Here is a 14,728-nt window from a genome sequence, read left to right as displayed (position 1 = left end):
CCGGCACGTCCCAGCGTCCCGCCGGTTGTTGTTTTGTGATGATCCCCGTGTTCTTTGAGCTGCCCTCGGACGCAGATCCTCGCAGGGACCTCGGTCTCGATGTAAAGGGTCTGCTGTTGCTGCTGCTGCTGCTGCTAGCGCTTCGTAAAACAGAGCAGTGTGCTCTCGTGTTTAGTGTTGTGCCACATCGAGCGGCGCATCATTTAAAAAACCATTCGGTGATTGGCAATTGAAAAAGGAGTGAAAAAAAAGGGGGAATCCTTTTTCTTGTTAGGTTGGTCCTAACCAAAGGGTTCAAAGGGAAGGATTAGATCGCGATCGCGAAGATCGACCGGGTGCCCTCGATCGGACCTTCTCTCTCTCACACACACACGCACACAGATACAAGCGGCGAGCATAAACGTAATGAAAATTGCAAAAGCAAACGATGAGAACAAATCCAAAAAAGAAGAAGAAGTAGAATAGGAAGGTAGAATCCAAAAAAGACGTGCGAATCCCAAATCTTTCTCTCTCTCTCTCTCTCTCTCTCTCTCTCTCTCTCTCTCTCTCTCTCTCTCTCTCTCTCTCTTTCTGGGCACGAAGAAATAGAAATTAATCTTTTATAATCTCCCGGTATTGTTCGCTGCCTTCTCCTCTTCTCTCGTGCAGTTTCGCGATTGTTCTTCTTATTCTTCTTCTTCTTCTCTATTTTTTCGCTCGCTCTCTCTCTTCCTTTTTTCATTTTCTCTCTTGTTTCTCAAATCAATCCGCTGCCCGTTCGTCATCAGCCCCGTTCTGATCGTGTTATGATCGTCGTCGGTTTTTTTGTGTTCTTTTCTTGCGATCATCGTCTTGGTTGCCATGCCATGCCTGGAAGGTCCTGCGCGGCGCATCCAGTGTACCGGATGCCGGAGTTGTGCGCGCAACAACCAGGCGTGCCAGGTGAGATGCAAATGCAGGGCCGCAACAGCTCCCGGGGGCCCAAATCCTCTCTTTCTTCAAATTTGCTTCTGCTGCTGCTGTTGTCGTTGTTGTTGTTGTCTTCGTTGTTATATTTCCTTCCCAGTTCCATCTCTCGAAGCTTCGTCCGTTCGTTCACTCGCTGCTCCCGGGGAAAAAAATCTGTTTTTCCTGTTTAAAGAAGAAAAAAAAACCAGCCACACGCCAGGAAGGAAGCTGACGGAGAGAAGACGGGAGCGGGTGTGTGAGAGAGAAAGAGAGGGAGGCCTCATCCGATCAGGAACCGGAAGAGATCGAGACATGACATGACGCTGTCCTTACAGCTGTGCTACACACAAACGCGCGCGCGAAATGGCCGAAATCGTCATCGAAAACGGTAAAGCCGCTTGTTGTTGCTGTTGTTGTTACAGACACACACACACACACACAGTGAGTGGAAAGTGTGAAATGGAAATGGGATCAGGATTAGACCACTGTCGCAAAAAGAGAACAAGAGATAAATAGAGAGCATGAGAGAGAGAGAGAGAGAGAGAGAGAGAGAGAGAGAAGACAGAGAAAGCAACATGCAGTTCGCAAATCGGATTTGTAAATCGATCCCTTTCACCTTCGAAGGGCCACAGAGAGAGAGAGAGAGATGTTTGTTCTGGTCTAAGGACAAGAAAACAGAGAGATTTCGATCTGGAGCTCGGTGCGAAGCAAAAAAGAAATGAGCATCGGTACGGTACGCGCTGACCGGCAGGCAGACCAGGCCAGACCAGGCGCCCTGGTTAGCCTGGTCCCTGGTTAATCCGGTTTTTGCACTTGCGCCCGGGAGGAAAGGATCTCCCACAGGACTCGTCGTCGCCGTCGAAATGAGCAGCGAACGATGCGGTATGGTATGGCGTCGATGGTCAAGAGGGGGTAGAGGGAGTCCGTCGGTCCCGGAGCCAAAACAGAAACACACAACCGATGCGGGTGTTCGCGTACGCGGTATGCGTAGATCAAGAGGCAAAAAGGGAAGGGCAAGAAAAGGGAAGGGCAGAGGCCATATACGCACACACCTGGCGGGGCCGGGTTTCTGGCATCTGGCAGCGCGGCATGCATCGACAGATCATGCGGGGCACGTGCTCTCGAATACCTAGCCGATCGCGCACGCTCTCTCTCTCTCTCTCTCTCTCTCTCTCTTTCTCTCTCTCTCTCTCTCTTTCTCTCTCTCTCTGTGTCAGATTCTCTTCTAAATTGAACAACCAGCAGAAAGCAGCACACACGAAATGCAGACCGGATCGCACTGTGAGCGGTGGTTAAGTGAAACTATACGAAAGACTTCAATGACTTGTATAAGAAGTGACGAACGCGCGCCAACTACGCTCCTTCAACTTGACCAATTCCATTTTCTCACACCACACTCACATCTCTCATGCCATCATCAACCTTAAGCTCGGCTCTCCTCTCACCGCTCCCCCTTCCCCGCTCCTCCACCCATCTGCAGCCCCATGCCACGCGCCATCGCGCGTTCAGTCGTCCTGCGCAGGTGTGCGTCCTTTGGTCGCGCTGGAGAGCTCGCAGCGCGGCAGGCGCGTGACACGCGGCGGGCTCTGGTGGCGCGCGAAGGCCTCCTCTGCGCTCTACGCTCTGCGCTCCACCACCACTAAGCAGAGCGCACTCCGTTCGCGGCCATTAGCGGCCGATAGTTCCTCCGGGGGTCCAGGCCAGGTGGAACGATCCTTGATCCAGGGATGGTCCCTGATAGAGGTGTAGAAGGAACAGAAGAATAAGAAGAATAAGCAGAGGAAGAAGAAGAAGAAGAAGCAGAAAGAGAGGCAAAAGAAGGAGAAGGAGAAGCAGAAGGAAAAGGTAGCGAGCGGACGATGCGATGATCGATATCCTCTGTCGCACTCGCGCAGTCCTGCCTTCCTCGTTAATCCCCTCTCCGTGATTAAAAAAAACCCAAAAAAAAGCAGTTTGATCGATTTTCTCTGTACGCACGCGCGCATGTCTGTGTGTGTGTGTGTTGGCTGAGGGCGATCCGCTGATCCTGAAATTAGAATTTTCGGTTGAGCAAACATTAGGTCGGATCGGGAAGGAACCGGGGAAGAAGGGTGGGACAAGGTGGGAACCGGAATCCCGGGCCGGGCCGGCCCGGGGGCCCAAACAATGGCGCGGGAACGTTCGATTGTTCCGTGGCCCCGAAAAATCCCTGGGTACCCGAGACCCAGAAACCTAGATATAGGACCTAGCGTTCCATTCGTTTCCTTCCAACCATTGAGAAGTGTACATTTGTGTGCGCGCGCGCGTGTGTGTGTGTGTGTGTGTGTGTTTGTGCGAAGAACTAACCATCGAAATGCCATCAGCATTGCGGTAGTCTTCGAGTTCCCTGCCAGAAGCCAATAGACGTCACAGCAAGCAAAATAAAAAACTGTAGTAGTAATAGCAGTAGTAACAGTAATAGTAGTAGCAGCCAGTAACATCGTTGCTGTTTAGTATCGAAGACTGAATTGTGGTGTTTTTTTGGTTTTTTGTTTTTTGGATTTTCGATGGAGTATCACACGCTGTGGGCATTCCTGAAGGAATAACCGGACCAGATGGTCCGGGATTTTGGGCACAAGAATGGGTCCTGGCATTTCGTCCCACCGGCAATCCTTTTTTTTGTTTTGTTTTCTTCTGCCCGACAACCCTTTTTTTCGCTTGTCCTTTTTTGCTTTTCGCAGAAAAAATCCTAGAGTTTGCTGCTTTCCGGACCCCGCGACCATCGATTTCGACTTCGGTTGGTGACAGTTGGCGGCGGGGCTCTTCCAGGAAGCCCAGCGCCGCCCGTGAGGGCCCATAGATAGCCCAGTTGGCACGCACTACGCATATGCTCGCGTGCGATGCAGACGATTGCTGCGCTACATTTGTAAGGTTATGTTCTGTGCTGCCCAGAAGCCAGCAAATCCGGGATCCCGAACCAATTAGGGATACTCTCCGATGGTCTCTCTCACTCTCTCTCTCTCGCTCTCTTTCTCTCTCTCTCTCTCTCTTGAAGCTATCGGTGGCCTCCGGGAGTCAATAAAATTATACATTTTAATTGGAACAATTTCTGGGAAAACGGATCACCTCAGGCGGCCGCCACCTCTTCCTGCCTTTTGCCTTCGGCCGTTCTGCCAGCCAAGTCTCTCTGTCTCTCTCTCTCTCTCCTCTATCTTGTTGAGAGACCACAGACGGTGTGGTCCCAGAGCGCGCTGGACGTGCTTACAAGCCAATAAAGATCGCAGCACCCCGATACCGTGGAGCAGCGTTCGTCGTCGTCGTCGTCGTCGTCGTCTGCCGCTGCTGTTGGTCCTGATCCCTCTTTATCCCGGCAAAAAAAATGGGGGGTGAGTTATTGCCGCGTGACGGTGTAATTGCCTGATCGGGTACGGAAGCCGCGCACCGGATCGATCGCAGCGACCTGCACGCCCGTGTGTGTGTGTGTGTGAATCGCTGGTGCGCGTTGTAGTAATGATTTTGTTTCGTTTCGGACGATGGCAAGCGACGAGCCTTTTTTCGGTTTTTGTTTTTCTTTTATTACTGTCGTTGATGGCAACGAACTGCATTCCTCACGAGTTAGAAAATCCGAAATTCAAAACATTTTAACATTCCTCCCTCTTCCTCCTCCCCTTTCTCTCGGCTCCAGGTAAACCTAGTAGTCTCCTTGCAATACAATCAAATACCAAAAAAAAAGCCAATGTTTAATCCAGTCGTTGCAGGACTGCACCCTCGGTGCAACTAAATCTCCTCTGACCTCCCACTGCGCTCGCTTGGAAGTCCGAAATCCACTATCCCGAGGGGGAGGGAGGGGTGATGGACACTCACCGCAACGGACCGAAATGTCTTAATCGGTAATTGCGAATGACTGCGTTGTTTTTCCTCACCCTCCAATCCCTCTTTTTAATACTTCTTTATGCGATATGCGGTCCAGCGAGAGAGAGAGAGAGAGAGAGGAGCCTGTGCGGTCTGCAGTCGCGAGGTCGAAACGATGAATTAATTGATTAATTAACAAACGACGATCGACGGACGGACTTTCGGCGGCGGCGGCGTGGAAGAACGACGGTGAAAGGTGACGGTGTGTGTGTTTGTGCGTGTGTAGCGAGCACTTAATTCACGCTTTCCCTCTCTCTCTCTATCTCTCTCTCTCTTTCTCTTTTAACTCTCTTAAAGCTAATTGCAGCTGCAGCATTGCTAGTTGCTACAAAAACCGAACAGAACGCTCGCTTATCACATACTCCCGCTCCTCCAACACCCCATTTAACCCCTTCCTTCACTGCCTTCTGGCCACGACGCCGCGAGGCAATGGCGCCTTAATTGCTCCCTGGTGCACTGGCAACTGAACTGAATGAATGCGTCGTAGGACGCTCGGGGAGGACGCTCATCGCATTTGAATATCTTCATTACCCACGGAAAAGAAACAAAACCGGGAGCGCGTAATCAGGTGAAGAGAAGCAGACAGGCGCACGCGTGCGTGTGTGTGTGCCTTACAATGTAGCATGTATCGTGGCGTTGTTGGTTCTTCCCCTTTCATTGGCCTTTTTGTGTTTTGTTGCTTATGAGATCCACGGCGTCGCGAGCGGTGAAAGCGACCGCCAGACTGTGGACCACGTGTGTGTGTGTGTGCGATGACACCACGGCACACCATGGACAGGACATCATCATCCCGGTCCCGGGCCCCGGATCCAAGTCATTAAGGCCGAGTTCCGGATTAAGGCATTTGCCCGATAATAAGTCCGTCCGCGATCAGCAGTCGAGTGACGCACTACTGATTACTGATCGGTACTACAGACGGGGAAGAAGGGTTCTAATCCGTCTTCTTAAGCCGCATCCGGGAGGCCAAGGATTTGGGCGCACGTGACAGAGAGAGAGGGAGGTAGCCTGATGCACTCGTGAAGATGACGTCACTGACCTCTTGAAGAAGTCTGTTTCTGTTTTTTGTTGTTTTGTTTTCCTCCGTTGACGACGTCGTCGTATCACAGCATCCGGTCTGGCAGCTCTGTAACGTTCGCCGAACGCCGGATATTCGGCCGGGCCGGGCCGGGCCGCCAAAAACCCTAACCTACAATTAAATCGTTTAAAATGCCATAAATTTCATTTCCCTGCTGCCGGTGCACACACACACATACACACACACACGCGCGCGCACGAGCGTACGCAAGGTTCATCGATACTTCTAACCCGCCAAACGGCGAAACGGCGAAACGGCAAAACGGCGACGCGCGAACGAAAGACTGCAGCGAAAAAGCGACGAACCCGCCGCGATGCAAGCGGGCAACACTCTAAGTGCACTGCCTACAGCTTACAGCGAGAGGAGAGGAGAGGGAAAGTGAGTGATAAAGAGAGAGAGAGAGAAAGAGAGAGAGAGAGAGAGAGAGAGAGAGAGAGAGAGAATCGAGAGCGTCCACTCGATTCCAATTATTTATTGCCAAACAGCTCCAAATACAACTACCTCACGCTGTATCTTCTCTCTCTCTCGCGCGCGCGCGCGCACGCGTTCTCCTCTGTTGCTCTAGAATGCGAATCGTTTGGAGTACTGCGTGTGCGTGTGTGTGTGCCTGTGCATCCGTGCATCTCGTTTCGTCGTGATCGGCAGCAAAACGCAGCAGCCAACGGACGGACGGAAGGGTTCCCCAAAGGATCTCGCATCGCATCCCCGCATGCCAAAGGCGAACCGAGGCGAGCGCCGATCTAATGAACGCCAAAAGAAATGTGCTCCTTGCCATGCCCACCCCCCCCCCCCTTGCCACATTAAAAGGGGTGGGGGATCGTGCAAAGATATTTATTAGTTTTCTCCCTCGAGGGTCGCGGGTGCGTCCGCGAGCGAAGAGTGCGAGCGCGCGCGCGCGCGCCACCAAAGTGCGCTTTGAAGAGACGCAGCTCGCGTCTTATCTCTTTCTTGTTTTTGTTTTTGTTTTTGTTTCTTTTTTTTGTTTTTGCTTTGGATTCGGAGGTTTTTGGTTCTTCTCGTTGCGCTCGCGCGCACCCTCATCTGTGCGTGTGTGTGCGCGCGAGCGCGCGTTCGCCTTCATTATCCTCCCCTCCCTCCACCCTTCCCGATGGTCGCGACGCATCGTGACGACAACTGACCAACCGACGATACGCCAGCCAGCAGTACGCGTGGCACACCGCGCGATCCGGGCGTGCGCCCGAGCGCCGAAAATTAAAACAACGCACTCCGCACTCCGAGCAGCAGACCAAGGAGCTGATGGTGGTGGTGATGGGAGGGGGGCGCAAATCGCATAAAATTGTGTGTGTGGAGAAGGAGAAGAAACAACAAGGGGAGGGGGGGGAAGATGGAGAGCCCCCTATCTCTCCCTCTCCCTCCCCCACCCCTCACCTCAACCCGACGCGGCGGCGAAGCATAATTTCTCCGAAAATAATTTCCAGCCACCTTCCGTGCCGTGCCATGCACCCCTTAAACCCTCTCTCTCTCTCCGCCTCCCTCCCTCCCTCGTCATCCCCCGGGGACATTGGGGGAAAAATAAAGGCAGTAAGAAACGCAGGAATCGCTCGCTCGCGGGAGCCGGCGTGAGCCGCGAACACACGCAGCGGGCTCGTATACTTCGTCACACCCTCCCCACCACCCCCTCACCCCTCACACTGGCGGGTTTTTTGGCGATGAACCCCTTATCATTATTGCTAATGTTATTATTATTATTATTATGAATATTGCGACCGTTGGTCCCGGGCGACCAGCGAGTCCCTGCGCCGTGCGTCGTGCGCCGTAAATTGGAATTCCGGACCAGGGCCGCGGTAGCCGCGTATGGTGATGGTGATGAGGTAGGGAGGAAGGAGGTGAAGTGATAAAAAAAAATGATGAGCACGCACAAGACGAGGAGAGGGAGGGTGGGGAGGGGGCGCAGCGCGCATCGATAAGATCGAATGGATGGAATCAAATCAACCCCCTCTCCCACCCCATTCCCTTTTCTTTCTTTACCCCCGCTTCACAGTGTCAAGTGTTCTACTTGCACTTGCCCTTACTGGCTTCCTACTTCAATATCTCTTTCTCTATCTGTTTCTCTCTCTCTTTCTCTCTCTCTCTCTCTCTCTCGCTTCTTCTTTCCCCTTGGAACCGATCATCCGAGGCAGGTTCGTTACCCGGTTGGTGCTTGGGCTGCGGCACCTGTAAAGAAGGTGTCAGGGGTGGGTGAGGGTGTAAAGAAGGTGCCAGGGTGCATTAGCCTTGTGCCAGAGTGCCGCACTTTCTTCGTTCAAAGTCCCTGGGGCCGCCACACCAGGGAACCTTTACGATCTTGACGCTCTGTTACTACTATTACTACTACTACTACTACTACTACTACTACTACTACTACTACTGCTCAGCACATGCCTTTGGCCAACGGATTGCTTTCATTTTCTCACAGGACTCATTTTCTAAATTAAACATTTTCTCATTGCAAAAATAAAGAAAAAAAAAACGATGAAAAATGAAACTGAAAGATAATTAAAACTGGTTTAACCGGTGCGCGCGTATGTGTGTGTGTGTGCCTGTGTGTGTGCGACTGAAATCCCGCGGCACGTGAAATCATCTCTCCTAAACCCCCAAACTGCACCCAAAACCGAAGCCAATCCAATCAGCATAACGATAACCAGAATGAATCAATCGCCTTTGCTCGCTCTCTCTCTTTCTCTCTCTCTCGTTTTGGCTGCTTCAGTTGCTGCTCTTGCGCCTCTTTCTGTATGCTCACCGCTACACACGCCAGGCCGGCCGGCCAAGCGATTAGAGCCGCGAATGCTCGATAAGCAACATTGTTCGGAACTCGCCGGGACTCGGGAGACGGGATCGCGCTCCGCATAATCATCGTCCGGCAAAATTGCTGCAATCCAATCATCAGTGAAGCGGATTGTTGTGACAGCGGCAGGCACCGGCAGCTCGCTATTCAACAACAGCAAAAACAGCAACAACAGCAGCAATTATTGCCAATCTGCTCGTGGATGTGGATGTTTATCGTTAATCGCGAAGCGACAGAATCAGAGCAGTGAAGGAGCTAACAGTTAGCTAACACCGAAGTGTGTGTGTGTGTGTGTGTGTGTGTGTGTGTGTGTGTTTGTCAGAGAAAAAAACATCTGGCCCCCCAAAAATGGATTTCTTTTTTGTACATAATAGTTTTTAGCAATAAAGTGGTCAGAAATAATAAAAACGAAACAAAAAAAAACAAGAATAGGTTCCGGTCCGCGATCCGGTCCGAGCCAGCCAGCCAGCCAGCCCGCAAGCCTTGGTTCTGCCACACCTGGTCCTGGTCCTAGAAGGGTGGCCAGCGGAAGGGCGGCATCTGCCACGTGCTGCTAAACCTCCTCCTCCTCCATTTTCTCTCTTCCGGGGCTGCCAGACTGGCTGGCTTATTAAAGACGCCCCGGATGCGTGTGTGTGTGTGTGTGTGTGTGGTGTGCACGCGCGCACACTTGGTTGCGCAGCCCCCGGGCAGCCCTCTTCCGGCATCTCCACGCGACAAATGTAACGGCCTACTTCCGGTGTACGCGAATGACGCGCGGATCGCGAAGGACCCCTTTTCGTTGGGCGCGTGTTGCGCGTGCGCCCCGGCCGAATCCTTGGCGTCCCAGGTGCCCAGATGGATGGTAAGTCACGGTCGCCCTTCGGTTAAGAGGTCCTGGTAGGCGGCATACATTAAAATCGGGGACCATCGGGATGCTTCTTGGTGTCTCGGGGGGGAGGAGGAGGACACCGGAATCAGATCCCGAATCTGGCGCTCTAAGGGTGCCTTAAGGGGCCTCTCTCTCTCTCTCTCTCTCTCTCTCTCTCTCTCTCTCTCTCTCTTATTTTGCTAGGTTGGCAATTCTCGTGAACACCGAAAAGAGTCTTGCACCTAAAACGTCGACTCGACTCGAGGATCCGGCACTCCAGGTTTATTCCATTGCCCGGACCCCCCTCTCGGCGGAGTCCCAAGAAACCCCCGCCAACCGCCAACCGTCACGTCATTGTTCGGACCCAAAAGGGAAAAATGGTAAAAGACTGAAATAGGCCCCCCCACTCACGGTGAGTTACTGAGTGACCGAAAAAATTGTTGTTTTAATGGTAAAATGTAACTTTTCCACCCCTCCCCCCTCCCCTAATACATTTATTTACGTTTCCGCATATTTTTATGAAGGTTTGCTTATCTAAAAAGTGGTATTTAACGATTTTTTCGGTCACTCAGTAACTCACCGTGAGTGGGGGGGCCTATTTCAGTCTTTTACCGGAAAAATATATTTAAAAAAATAAATATAAAGCGAGCAAGAGAGCGATCGAGAATGAGAACGAGAACGAGAGAGAGTGAGAGAGAGAGAGAGAACGAGAGCGCTTTCAATGGCCACCATGCACACCTTTCCCCTTCAGCCAATCCCTCGAGATTCCCTTCCCTTTCGCCGAGTCCGTCGTTAAATTGCTTTTCTTTCCCAAATTTTCCCATTTCCGATCCTTCCGATCCACGCAGGGGCGCTACGCAGGGCCCCGAGGGTGATCCGAGGTTCGGGTCGCGTGCGTGCGTCCCTTTCGCTGGTCCTGGTGCTGGTCCTGGTCCTGGGCACCACCACCGGCACGCTTATCCACGCGAGGATGTGTGGGATGCGCGGTGGTGGTGGTGGTGGAGGGGCTCGAGGGAGACAGTAGGCTCGAGGCACACCTTGAGGTACACACACTCGAATCCACCTGGCCCTTGTTCGCGCCGTAAGGACGAGAGGACGACGAGACGAGTCCTTTTTGATTTTGATTCGTCCCTTCGTTGATATTCAATCGCTCATCGTTTCTGCGCTCTCGGCGCTTTGTTCCGTCTGTGTGTAGGCGCATCCACGCGCGCGCTCATGTGTGTGTGTGTCTGTCTATTACGGGATGTGGTTCTACGTCAAGTCCTCGCGATCGCGATCGCAGAGCGCGGAAAGAAAGAAACGATCGTTGTCGACCCCTTTCTAGGTCGCCTTCAGCGCTCTTCACTCCCTGGGGGTTGTCCTGTTGCTTTGTCTGCGGCGCGAACGAACCCCAGACGAACGGACGAAGGTACGAAGGTAAGGAACGCTGCGGCCAACGGGTGCCCTGCGTGACTTGGATTTGAAACGCAGGACGCCGAACGCCCCTCTGTGATAGGGACTGCTGCTGCTGCTATTACGCTTGGAAGGGGTTTGCAATCACTGACTACAGCGCTTGGGATAATATCTGTGCTTGTGTGTGTGTGTGTGTTTGAGCGAACAGACCCTAGGACAATTGAGAACGAAACCAATGCCGTGCCGTGAGCACAATGATTCGACGACATTACAAAGCGAGAGAGAGAGAGAGAGAGAGAGAGCGTCGAGCGTCAAAGAATTTATATATCATCAGGCTGCACACTAGTGCGGGCACAACAGGTCAACTGTGGAACCCCTCGCGGTGTACATAGACGAGCTGCCTGCCTGCCTCCCTGTCTGCGTTCGCGTTCGCCCAACGACAAACATTTGTCGCGGAATGTTCCACGCCAGCAAGGGCCAGCGTGTGAATTCCTGCATCTGACATCGGAAATATCGTTATTCGTGCAGAGAGAGAGAGTGAGAAAGAGAGAGCACAAAAGTGCAAACACATAAGGTACGCGAACCCCATTCCTCTGGTGTGAGGAATACACCAGGTTCACAGACAGTCCTTCGTCCTGAGTCCCGCCGAATATTTCGGTTCGCGGAATTAGAATTCTTTCGCTTCTGCTAACAATTGGCGCCGTTATGAGGCCGTTTTAAAGCATAACTAAACAGCTTTTAAAACAAAGTGAGTGACTACTTCCTAATGCGAACTATAACATATTTTTTCTCGAGTTAAAAATGTACGAGATTTGTGCTTAAAATAACAATTTCAGAGGTCAAATTCTACCCTTATTTGACGAAACCGGTTGCTATAAGTAGGCGTTTTTTTTTTGGTTCAATTTTATGGTAAAAAAAACTGAGAAAGCATGCTTCAAAGGATTAAAAGCGGAGATTTCGACGATACAGAAAAACGAACGTTCGGGGCCAACCAGAAACAAATGAATAGAATAAAAATAATATAAAGAGTGTTGTGCAGCCAAAAACCACTGGAAACTGGACAAATTATTGACGGAGAACGTTACCGTTGATTGTTCCATGAATAGTTTTTTTTTTCCTGAATACAACTTGAACGGTTGTTTGAAAAATTCTTTATGGAAGTAGTCGAAAAAATTGGTAAAAAATGGATGCTTCAAAAGATGAGGAGTGCTTTCGACGTAGAATTCAAGAATCCCTCGAAAGATGGTACGAAAGCAGTGGCGCTGTGCAGATATTTGAATAAATGTAATTATTCTACTGGTTTTCAATATGAATCGGTTGTTGTTGGGCCAAGTAGTCGAAAAAAATAAAAAAAGGGACCGGAATAGAAATACTGCATTTCTTTCATCACGCATCTCATGCGGCTCGTACTAGCGTACACGCACACAAACGCAAAACAGATACATGTAAAAATAGTACCGTTGAGTGAGTTTAGTTGTTAAATAATTTATTGAAAAGAGTTCTCTTTCCTACTCCGACGCCGGCCACGAGCCGAGGCGCTGGCGTTATGACACATATAATAATAAAAAAAAAACAGACACACAGACAGACAGACAGGCAGACAGACGCAAGGACGAATAAATTACTATGAAAATACTACGGGGGGCATCATCGGTCGTGAATTTCCTAACTCCTAGGTAGGCTATTGTCCTTTGTTCGTGTATGTACAGTAAACACTACTTAACTACTACGTCGTCACACCACCACTACGTCGTTGCAACGCTGCAACGGAGCTGTTGTGTTTGAAGAAGGCCATTCGGAAGGGGGGTTTGAGGGAGGTTGCTGCTTTCTCGAGGAACGAATATTGTTGATCGAGCGGCGAGCTCCACTGCCACTCAGTCGAGCAGGGCATTGGGGTTGCATTGTTGCTGCTGCTGCTGCTGCTGCAGGTGTTGATGTTGGTGCATTTGGTGCAGCTGCTGTTGAAGGGAGAGCTGCAGCTGCTGGTTCGCTTCAATCCAGCTGAGGAAGGCCGGATCGTCGGCAAGCTCCGCGTCATCCTCGTCGAGTTCGGACTTGATCAGCATCAGTTGGTCGTCGTATTGCTGCTGCTGCTGCTGCTGATCAAACCCATCATCCAGCACACCGTGTCCGGGCGTTGCGCTCGTCGTGTTCGCGACTGGTAGTCCCACCGCCAGCTCCGAGCTCGGTTGTGAGATCGGACCGAGACCGGGCGGACTGTCGAGCGCAAAGTTGCTCTGCGGCGAGAGGGCCACGGCGGATTCGCTCAGCAGATCGACCGTACTCGAGAGCGTCTCGTCCCCCAGCTCATCGTACCCCTCCTCCTCGTCCTCCTCCCCTTCCTCGTCCTCAACATCATACGCCCCAACATCCTCATCATCCTCGTTGCCGACGTCGCAGTCGTCGTTGCGGAATCTTGGCGAACGGGCACGGGGACCGCCACCAGCACAGCCACCACCACCACCACCCAGCCCCATCGCTACATCCTCCCCGTACAGACTCTCCGGGTCGAGATAGTGGAACGTGTTGGTGCCCGGGATGCGCAAGTACTGGTGCCCGTTGATGATCGTGATCTGCGTCTGATCGAAGCAGTCGCCAACCGGGTGCTGATGGTGGTGGTGGTGGTTGGTGCTGCCACCCTCAACCAACGCAGCGGTCTGTGGATGCCGCAACAGCGGTGGCAGCGATGGGACCGGTGCCGGCGTCGGCGCCGCCGTCACGGGTCTGGTTCCGGTTCCGGTTGCGACGTTCCCGATGGTGCGTGGTTTGAGCGCGAGGAAAAAGCCGGCCGGCGATTGACCGGCGTGGTGTGCCGGTTCCGGCGGTGGTGTCGCCGGTAGCTGACTGTCCTGCGGCATCCCGGGATGTCCCGCCGACGCAGCCGCCACCGTCGTCGTCGTGTCGTTGAGCGCCAGGAGACGCTCGAGGCTCTTGATGTACTCGACCGCCATCCGGAGTGTCTCGACCTTGCTCAGCTTCTTGTGGGCGTTCGTGGGGCCCCGTGCCGACGGCGTCGCCGTCGCCGAGGGCGCGGCTGACGCCTCAAACGCTGCCGCAATCTCATCCGGGATGCGCTGCCGTAGCGCCGCAAACCCATTGTTCACTTGCTGTACCCGGTTGCGCTCGCGGGCATTCCGGCGCTCGACGGCTGACACAGCGGCGGTCTTGGGGTCGGTACGCTCCGGGATGGTACGCCTGGTGGTGGTGGTGGTGGTGGCGCGGTGTACCAGGTGCTCCTTCCGCCCACTGCCACCGACGGCACGTGCCGACGATGCGAGGATGTTGGCCGAGCTGCTGACGTAGTTGCCGAGGGGTAGCTTCCGCTTGAGGGTGGGCTTCAGGCCCCCCAAGTCAAGGGCACGGTCCCCAACGACGAGCTGCTGCTGCTGCTGTTGCTGCTGTTGCTGTTGGTTCTCCTTCATCAGCTTCATGGTGCTGCGTTTGAGGTGAGGCGGGTTGATCGAGGACAGGGCGCGCACACTGATGGTACCAGCGGGCGGAGCGACCCCCAGCGAGGACATCGCTCACTCACGCTCAAAATCACTGGTCACACACACGCACACACAAAGGCTGCTGCTGCTGCTGGTGGTCGGATCGGCGCAGACAGGACGGGTTGGTATGGGACGTCACTACATCTAAGGTCGAAGGTGGGGTTTACAAACCGCCTGGGTCGGACTACTTCCTCACTGTGGAGCCAGATTGCTGGTCTGGTGTGGCGCGGTTTGCGCGATTCCCGATATGCTGCCGGTACCGTGGTTGACTTTGGTCTGCGCTCCGGCTTTGGTGTCGCGTGCCAACCACGACTACCTAGCGCGGACATCCTACACAG

At 52.9% G+C, this 14,728-nt stretch overlaps 1 protein-coding gene across 1 annotated transcript; it reads right to left on the bottom strand.

The window, feature by feature from the left end:
* Positions 1-2,543: 2,543 nt before the first annotated feature.
* On the bottom strand, positions 2,544-14,420 carry LOC125951632 (uncharacterized). Its single transcript, XM_049680632.1, has 3 exons — positions 13,647-14,420; positions 12,874-13,505; positions 2,544-2,661 (listed from the first exon to the last, which is right to left on the bottom strand). The coding sequence occupies exons 1-3, from the start codon at positions 14,418-14,420 to the stop codon at positions 2,544-2,546; spliced, it is 1,524 nt and encodes a 507-aa protein (XP_049536589.1).
* Positions 14,421-14,728: the final 308 nt, after the last annotated feature.

Source organism: Anopheles darlingi, chromosome X (assembly GCF_943734745.1).
Source record: "Anopheles darlingi chromosome X, idAnoDarlMG_H_01, whole genome shotgun sequence".
In the NCBI taxonomy this organism is placed as follows: Eukaryota; Metazoa; Arthropoda; class Insecta; order Diptera; family Culicidae; genus Anopheles; species Anopheles darlingi.
Note: the sequence above shows the minus strand (reverse complement) of the source record. Positions and strands in the feature narration are given on the sequence as shown.

What these genes read in the sequence shown, in the direction of transcription:
- LOC125951632 (XM_049680632.1), bottom strand. Translation starts at nt 14,420, where the DNA reads ATGTCCTCGCTGGGGGTCGCTCCGCCCGCTGGTACCATCAGTGTGCGC. An exon ending in AACCACGCACCATCGGGAAC is followed by an intron (nt 13,506 to 13,646) that starts GTCGCAACCGGA and finishes CACCACCATCAG; the next exon opens with CACCCGGTTGGCGACTGCTT. An exon ending in GAAGCGAACCAGCAGCTGCA is followed by an intron (nt 2,662 to 12,873) that starts GCTCTCCCTTCA and finishes CACCTCTATCAG; the next exon opens with GGACCATCCCTGGATCAAGG.